Source organism: Hetaerina americana, unplaced genomic scaffold (assembly GCF_022747635.1).
Source record: "Hetaerina americana unplaced genomic scaffold, ioHetAmer1.1.p SCAF_22, whole genome shotgun sequence".
NCBI classification, from domain to species: Eukaryota; Metazoa; Arthropoda; class Insecta; order Odonata; family Calopterygidae; genus Hetaerina; species Hetaerina americana.
In genome coordinates, this window is record NW_027286786.1 from 10,415,497 (window position 1) to 10,425,325 (window position 9,829).

Consider the following 9,829-nt stretch of genomic DNA (forward strand, 5'->3'; position numbering starts at 1 on the left):
CATTGGTTACATTTTTGTTAGGAGCTGGGGATGATCAACATGATCAAAGGCTTTCAAATAGTAAAAAAAAGACCTAATGTCTTTTGTTTGCTATCCTAAGAATTTATAATTATGTCTAGTGATTGATACATTGCACTAAAGGTCCCTATCCTATATTCATGTTGGGTTACAGAAAACACAATGGATATTTCTCAAAATAGGAACTTATTTGGGTTTGTATTACCTTTTCAAAATTTTGTGAAAAAGTATCGGCTATAGGCTGGTAGTTTCTAAAGTCATCAGAGCTGTCATTGTTATTGTAAACATGTATAATTGTAGATCTTTTTAAGAAAATGTGAATTGTCAATTTAATTTTATTTATTTATTTATCTATTGACTTTATTGGGTCAAGATGAATACTTGATAGTCCCTTCTTCCACCTTTATGTTAATGAGAGATAATATGGTAATATGCTTTAGCCTTAATATGGCCAAAGCAATAGAAAAGAGTTTACCCAGGAGTTTCATCTATCTGGACCAGCTTTGAACATTGGGAATGAGACGCATAAGCATCGGCTTAGTGAAAGGCTTCACCAGAAATTAAGTTGGAGTATTTAAGATTTGGTGAGACATGTTAGACATGTGGAATTAGTGAAGTGCTTGTTGAATTGATTGTCCTAGCAATTATAACTAGGTACTTTCATTGTAACATTGAGCTCTCATTACTTCGGTAGGGATAGTGTTGGAGGCTGTTGCTTTATTATTTCTCTAGCAGCTTTTGTTTTGTTACTAGCAGCAAGTATTTTACTACCATTTTATGTCTTTTAGCTCCAATAAACTATATTCTATATTGCTTTTTGATATATTTACATAGGATCTAATGGTTACATTCTAGAGGAATGTGATTTTTGAGGGCAGAGAGATCTTTGGGAAGAGCAAAATAATATCTAAAATTTTGTCAGTGCTCCATATATTGTATTAATTATGGTGTGGTTTTTGGTGGTGTTTTACTCTGTTTAATGGAATGTTAACATCAAAGTAATATTTAAAAATATTGGAAATACAATGAAAAACTTCATTTATACTTTTTGCCAAAAAATATCAAACCAGTTTTGTCCTTGAATCATGCAACTCAATGTTTGTATTTCCTCAGCTGACATTTTACTTTCATAAAATATATTACTGTAATAGTGTAAATAATAGTAAATTATTTTGTTTTCATGTAAGGAAGATATTTTTGATGGTATTTATTGACCAATTTTATGTGCCTGCTCATGGGTAAGCGGAACATGTGCTGGAGCATAGGAATGAAGTGGTATCAAAATTGCTTGAGTTACCCACTGCTGAAAAAATATGTTCTCTCGAAAACTACAAAATCGAAACAAAATTCTGTATGCTTGATCTCCTTCTGGAAGGGCATAAGCTGCCCTCGCCCATTATTTAGGCTACACTTTTTACCATTGGTATTGCGGTTTTTGAGGAATTTGGTCAATAATACACAGACCTTACTTATTTACCAACATATTGATTTATTTGTAAATCTTCTTCACTACTAAAATATGCAGTGGTTATGATATAATATGTTATGATATGAATTTATCTAAATTTGAATATCGTTGCTGTCTTGTGAATTGGATGATTCAGTTACAAATATTTAATTGATTAAGTATGAAGTTTTAAAAATAGCAATAGGTAACGTTTTTCTAAAAATTTTGGACCTATCTTATGCTATTTGGATGGATACTTATCTATCTGAAAAACATGCTTATCTGGTTTGAGGCTTGAAAGATAAGATCCCTCTTTTGACTCAGTGGATCTTGTGCCTGTCATAAATTTATTTTTAAATACTTAATGTATATGTATATATGTATTGGTCATTTTTTGCTCAGGCTTGATTTATATCAGGGACCAGTTGTCCCCCTGATCAGTTGATATTTGCTCAAGTTGGAATTCTCATGTTGAAACTAGTATTTTGGCTGTTTTAATGAAAACATTTACATATTTGGTGAAATACTCACTCATTGGTCATGCTTGATTGTTTAGGTTACTATTCATCAACAATGAAACCTTCTACTCGAGGAGGCTACCCTGCAGGTAATAAAGTAACTACCTATTTAACTTTTCGTGCGTTGTTGTAGTCAGGCTTCTAAGTAGTGTAAATATTAATGTAATACTTAAAATGCTTTTTTCCTGCAGTCTTCTATGTTCCCAATGCTGTTCTGAATTACTTTCTGCTTTAGTTACTATGTGATCAATGCTTTAAGCTCTGGTGCTATCATCTTGAAAATGAAGTATTAATTCATAAAGTAACACATATGTCTTGTAAGACAACCCATAATTGAGGGATATGCAGTAATAGCTAATGCTTTTGAGAGCTGCTTTCTCCTCTATCCCCAAATCATAAATGGCTTTTTAATGTACAGGTAATTATTTTACCGTGGACCTGGCTAATCTGTACATCCCCATAGTCCAGATCAAGGATGGTCATGTAGTGTGGTTGGCTCATTAAGGGCTCTTGAGAGGCAGGCCTTAATGCACTCTACCAAACAATGTTTACCTTGCAAGTTCCTATGTTTGTGATTGAAAATGATTATAACATTGCAATCAATGTTCCACTGAAACATTAGAAATTATGAATAAACTGTAGCTAAATGAAACAGTAGAATATTTGGATAAATGCCATAGGTTTTGCAGATGCAAAACTTGCAAATGTAATAGATGGCGCGCAGATAGGATTAAATAAAGTGAAGATTCTTGAGAAATTGGATGCAGAGGTTTACTCTTCTGAGTTTAATATTGCTTGACACTCTCTGATTTGAAAAATAAGATGGTTAAGGTCCAACTATTTCCCTTAATTTTGATTTAATTTCCACAAAATGGAAAGGTAGGTGGAGAAAATAATGTTATTGGAATATGAAGGACATTAAAAGGCCATCCACAATTGGTACTTGCATAAACAATCAATCGCTTGGCGTAGGAATGCATTGCACTCGCATACAAGACACAGCATTTAGAAAATGGCCAAATACCTTAATGGGGAGAACTTGGCTGCAGGTAGTAAAGATCATCACAAGAGCTGATAGTGTTGCTGTTGTGCAACATTTATGGGAAGGGATGGGAAATGGGAAAAAAATTGGGAACACTGATTACCAAATATAGTTTTCAGCTATTCTTTGTGTCCAGTATAGCTGTGACAGACGATAACCTGGTATTGAAATGTGTATCCATGATTCCCAGATGAAAAAATGGTACAGAAGAGGTGATTTTACTTATGTGTGCTAATACTGATTGTAGTTGCTAGTTAAAGGGAGTTGCCGTGGAATAATGTTGAAAATTGACCACCTAAAACTCTGAAGTGAAAAATGAATGACTTCTCTCCTTATTTAAGTAGTGTGGAAAATTAATGATTTTTCAGAGGTATCACTACAGATTGGTTCCATAATCCGTATATTACAATATACCAAACCAATGTTCTGAGAGAGAATAAATGAAAGGTGCTTTTTCCCAAGTATTAGAGACAAGTGAAAATCACAAATATTTCATTTCCATCAAAACAATACATTGAAAATATGAATGCCTGTATCACTCTCACTGTGATATTTATTTGTTCACAGCTGATTAACCCTGTTAAATTTGTTTGAAGTTACTTAGGGATTATGCCCGACTTAATTTTTGGAGAAAATCAGTGATGTATTTTAATTAAATAAGGTTAGACAGTATTTAATGGGATTGTTGTATATTTTGGGGCCCTGATGCGTTAGTTGGAGTCAGTGTAAGTCTTTGGTGATCAAGGGTAGGCACAAATGGGGTTTATGTCTTAAAAAACCCTGGATATTCCAGATTCGACCTGATTCTGACTGCCCTCAGTTCCAAATCATCCATTTAGCAAGGGTTTACAATATTTAGTCAAATCATGTTCATCAGTATTTGTTATGCGTAGTCATACTTATTTGTATTGCTAAAAAATCATAGTCTTCATTGAATTGAAATTTAGTAGTGAAAGAATTTTAGCAGTAGTGTGTTCATGTAATATATTTTTCACCAAGGCTTCTAATACTCTGAATTTGACCCTAACATTATTTATTTTATGGCTTTGTTGCATAACTGTAATTAAAATTTTTTCACAATATTCTTATTTGGTTCAATAAATGAGGCATAACTGATTGGGAAAAGTTAAAACATATAATATAATGGGAGTGAGTGCATATATTCTTGAATATCTTTGTTGAAAATTATTCAGAATTGTGAATACCTAGTATGTATTAATAAATTAAAGTATGTTAAACCCTTGATCTAATGTCGCTGTTCTCATGAATATAAATTTTCTCGTTATATGCAAAATAATCCAGAAATCATGCTGTTAACTGTTATTATTGTGCCAATTTCATGGTATTTTTTTATGTCCATCTAATATGGATTGTGTTTCCAAAAACACAAATTGTGAATCAGGAATCAATTTACCATTCATCTTGCTATCCATAATGCAAATGTAATTCCAAAAATGCACTGGTCTCACTCATTGTCCTTAGTCAATGCTGCGGGTGACCATTGAACTTCAATAATTTTTGCTTGGCGAGGAAATTCTAATGAAGCAGTTTTAATTCATGAATATGCTGGATGAAGATATGTGCCACAAAAATGAGAATCTTGAGGAAATAGGCACAAATATTTTTGTGAATATAAATTCCCTTAAAGAGTAGTTAATTCAGCAAGTGCTGTGAATTTAGACAACATTTGTTTGGAGTCTTAACCTCCATCATGTCAATGGTAAATTTATTTTTCCCTGACCTTTACGAGTAGGAATAACCATATTTTCCCTATCACCCATCCTCTCACTGCCATTATCATAACTTCAACTACAGGATAATACAGAAAGAATGTTACTAATTCCTAGGGCATCCGAAAAACGATAGAGGGGTGATGAAGGGTGATTACTCCAAAATGCGGAGTTTAGAATGAATCTTATTATAATTTTCATTAGTCTCTCTGGAAAGTGCTGGTTCTCACCAGTTTTTATATTCCCCTATCGTTGGCTGATATTTATGCTGTTTGTAATCCACATATTTTTCTGATATCTTTTTTACCATCATGCGAGATGCAAATAATTTTTTAGGGTTTTCCAAAAAAACATGAAACAGTAACCTACATTGCTCCTCTTTTTCTTTTTCAGCTCCATTGACATCTTTTAACCCCAAACCAAGACCTTTCTCCTTAATAAAAAACTGAATACACAGCTCTCAAAAGTGCTTCATGCTTTTCCCCATTAAACAGTGAATGTAATAAATAATTCCTATAGCAATAATACCTGGCTGATTAGCCAATAAATAAATATAGCACAGAGCAAAGCAATGCACTTATATAGTTTCTTACATCTGTTATTAGCATGAGCAACTCATATGTGTTTTGTTGCTAGAACTACTCTAGAGTATACCCTATTATTACAGGAATTTCAAATGTTTAAAAAGGATTTTTATGTACTTACGTAGTTTTGTATATATTTTTGCTTAGCCAAAAATTCGTCTCATGATTCATCAACAGTATAATGCCTTCCATTTCATATTGGGATATTTACGTAGGTGCCCGAGTCCTGGTACAAATAATGATTTCATGCAAACCAGCTTTAAATAAAATTTTTATTTATTTTGATACATTTGAACATTTTAGTCATCATTGTTTTGAGCCTACATCACATACAAACAAACATGTGAAAAGAGAACACTCATAATTTCATTATTTTTTAATATTTTAGTAGGACGATCATCTTTTATCTGGCAGGGAGGATAGTAGGAACATGCTTGGCCTGGAATGAGTGTTAGGGGGGAAGTGGGATGGTCAGGGTGCCCCCTAGTGGGTCTGAACCTGTTCCTCTAGCTCCTTCATTGCTGTCGTAGCAGGTGGTGATGGACAGGTTAAGACACACACAGCTGGTGCTGCGTAACGACTCGACGTAAACAAATGCAACACCTCTGTCTCATTTCGATCCGTTGAACTGTTTGAACAGAATAAAATCAGTCCGGTCTTTTTTTGATCACACCTAGTATGAGGGAATGGAGAAACAAAGGCTCTTTGTATTCAAATTTCTCAAATCCTGTATTTTGCTTGATGCACTTAATGTTATCATTGTACTCTCTAGTGCCAAGCCTTGATAATTTTTGAACAGCTATTGACTGTTGACCAGAGATTCACTTTATGTTAAAAATTATGAGGGCTGTCCATAAAGTAACATCTGTCATGCTAAAACAAAAACAGGATTAGATACAGACAATTTATTATTTAAATCTCAAAACTGCACATCTCTTCAGTTTTTTCCACATGCTTGATAAATAAATCCAAACATTTGTCATATCTCTGAACTAGTTTCAAAATTCTCTCGGCATAAAATTCTGCTGCATGAGATGATGGCATCTTAGAGTTCCTTGTCGAGACAAGCACAAAACTTGTGGTAACTTAAGTTTTTAGTCAGGTATCCATGCAACAGACTCCTGGGAATCTGTGGAAATTTTATAAAGGACTACGGTGTAGTAAAACAACAGTTTTGACAGACTTTTTTGTCAGCTTTCTGGAGCAGTTCATTGTTCACCATAGATGGATGGCCAGTTCTTGGACATCATAGACATTTGTCCATTCACTCTCTATCTAACACCACACCAACACCACTGATCCACAACACTGTCACTCATCAGTTAGTTGGTGTGGTGCACAAATATCTTGATGAATGTCTTCAGCTTTGAAGTTATTTACTACTGAAAACCTAATCACTGAACAAACTTCAAACTTTATGGGATTGCCAATTGTATTGTTCATTTTGACTAGCCACTGTAAATAAATGACAAGTGGTGTAGCCTTCCAAGCACTGCAGCTCAAGGCATGTTGCCCTAGTGTGTGTGTGTGTGTCAATGCAGCAAACATTCGGCTCTCCCCACTATTTCACTCATTACATGGAAACAGAGCTTACTTTCTGGACAGACCATGTTACTGCAAACAGCCTTTATTACCTCAAGGTAAATGTGGAATTTTTTTCCTGATTGCCGAAATAATCCTCCATGTCAACAAACTTTCAGTAATACAAAATCCAGTAATTGTTTCCTCTCTAAGGAGATTGTGTAACAATGCTATTTCATTTCCTTTACATAAATATTTTGGATGTTGTTTCTTTAAATATCCTGTTATAATCAGGATACATGCTATGCATTTTCTCTTTTCAAAGTTAATCAGCCATTAGAGAATTTAAACCTCAAATTTTTATCACATACTGATGTACTTTGATTTTGCTTATGTATGCTTCTAGTATTAAGCACTTTTTCCAGCACCTTACTGATCTCTGCTAAGAAAACCAGTCGAAAAGAGCAGTTTGTCAAGTTCAGAATTTTAATATACATTCGCTTATGAGCAATGATGATGCTGTGGGGTGTTTGAAATGGTGTCACTTGAAACTAATGAATTATGAAAACCATGTATGCCTGAAAATTACAAATGCTCTGGCTGAGATATTGAAAAATATGTGAAATTGCCACTGAATGTGATTTATTTTGCAATTTTCATGTTAACACAGATGTTGAATCTCTTTTAATAAATTTAGATTACCCCAATTTTTGCAATATTTAGTCCTTCCTACTACTGATTTATTTTACTCATAAACTAGTTAGCAATAAACTGCACATTGGGCATAACTCATATGGAGATGCTTATTCTATATTGTACTTGGTATACCTTGTATCAACTGAACAGAGGTAAAATAGTGCATGTGTATTGCGAGACAGGAATTTCTTAAGGTACTGAATAATTTCCACAACTTATGTAGACTAATTGTAAAATTTTATAATATGATAATTAATTGATAATACTATGATATAATATTGGTGTTTGGTAACCTGTCTACCCGGTAAGAAGCGTCATCATATGTGATTTTATCTGACATTTGTTGAATTAAGGCTTATTCTGAATGCCTTTGAAAGTATTGAGTAATTAGTTACTGTGGTTCATATCCTTATTTGTGATTTTCTCTGATATAACTTTATTGGTCTTCACTGAAAAGGGTATATTCTTATCTCATAGAAAGGATTTAGGTGTATTATAGCTCCCTTTTCACTCCCTCAAATTAAATACAACTGATTTGGAGCTGTATGATGTAATCAAGAAATGCTTGAATATATTTTTTCAACCACAGAAACCATTGAAGTACTGCTAAGAATATTAATAGGACTTGTCAAAATACATAACTTATGCCACCGAAAAAGCATTCTTTTTCACGTAATTCTACAGATTTAATATTTGCCTATGATTCTGACTGGAAAAGAATCTTTATGAAAATGAAGCTTTATTTGTGAAAATCAATGATTCTGATTATCTGTTTTACAAATTTTAAACATTTCACTGCATTTTGATACTCTCTTCCATCAATTTTTTCTCCCTTCACATATTCCATCACGTCAAATAAAGAATTGAATTAGATAGAATTAATTAATTTCACGATGTTAATCACTACTAATGTCTACCAAAAAATGTAGTGAGCAAACAGAAGATAGATTTGAAGTTGATAACAGCAACAATAATTCCACAGAATGGTTTTTGTTGACTCACCTTGGTGATGGAATTCCCTGCTTAAGATGGAATTATACTCAGTAAATCCTGAAACTTTATACATTAGCTGACAGATTTTCCAGATCTGCAGTCACTAGCTAAGGAGTGTAGCTACACTGGATGAAATGTAGAGAACTAATGTTTACCCAGGTTGTTATTATTTTACTTGATGACATATTTTTTCTCTCATTAATGACAACATCCTTGCTGTGTTTATAGCTATTTTTATTTTGGCTTCCTGCAAAAATATACCTAAGTAAAAGCTTTACTTTTGCTAATTTAGTTTAGCTCACTTAGGTCACTGCATTCTTTACATAGCCACTTAACATAATTTAATCATAGTCATTGCTTTTGTAGTGATAGGATATTGTTTCTTTTTTTAGCTTTTCAGTAACTATCTTTCTCATTTTTTTCTCTCTTTTTGAAACCATTATTTCCCGTTCCTGAATTACCAAACACCATAACATACATTATAATATTTTGCATGCATTTTTTTTCTCATCTTTCACATAAAAAATTTGTATAATTTTGCCAACCAATGGTACTAAATACTTTGGGTCAACTACTACCCAAATCATCTTTGTCCTTAAACCGTTTGGGATGACAAATGAATTACATCATACTTATCTGCTATCTTTGCAAAATATGCCTGTGAATGCCAACAAAAATCACATTCTCCCTGTGATCCAAAACCCTGGTGTGCCCGCACAAACAAACAAAATGGGCTGGCCTAACATTCCTTCACGTCCCATTTGCGTCGGTTGGGGTGGTGGGTGGGTGGGCGGGAATGTCTGGTGGGTATGGAAGGCCCCAATCGGGTGACTTGGCCACCTGTGGGAACGGGGCAGGAGGAGAAGGGTGCCCCCACGGCCTGCCCCATCTACCAGCCCCCAGACATGAAGCAAGAGCAGCCCAGCATGGCTGCACCCGCCCCCACCCCTGCTCCGGCACCCGCCACCCAGCCCCCACCCCCGTCAGCCCCCAGCCGAGCCCCTGTTGCATCTCAGCCACCTGCTCCCCCACCCTCCTCGACTACTCCATCAGGGGCGGCACCCAAGGGCGGCTCCTTTGCCGGCTCCTCTGCTCCACGACGAGGCCGTGGTATACTCAACCCGCAAGCAGGGCCTGGTGTTAGGATCCCTCTCTGCGGAGTGTGTGGGTCTCAGATCAGGTAATAAAAACAGTTGCATCGGGCAGGTGGGAGGGTCCATGGACGAGTGTGTGCTGTGTGTACGTAGATGCGTGACCCCTTGACCTCTGTGAGAATGGAT

At 35.1% G+C, this 9,829-nt stretch overlaps 1 protein-coding gene across 7 annotated transcripts in view; it reads left to right on the top strand.

The window, feature by feature from the left end:
• Zasp52 (Z band alternatively spliced PDZ-motif protein 52) overlaps positions 1–9,829 on the top strand; it is a 154,180-nt gene that overhangs the window by 129,202 nt on the left and 15,149 nt on the right. For 4 of the 7 annotated variants that reach the window (XM_071586348.1, XM_071586344.1, XM_071586349.1 and 1 more), the window contains 2 exons: positions 2,022–2,072; positions 9,366–9,729. The exons of 1 other annotated variant lie outside the window; for it this stretch is intronic. In XM_071586348.1, the coding sequence (XP_071442449.1) occupies positions 2,022–2,072; positions 9,366–9,729 (415 nt within the window). The remainder of the gene's footprint in view (positions 1–2,021; positions 2,073–9,365; positions 9,730–9,829) is intronic. 2 more of the 7 variants (XM_071586346.1, XM_071586345.1) reach the window with 2 other exon arrangements.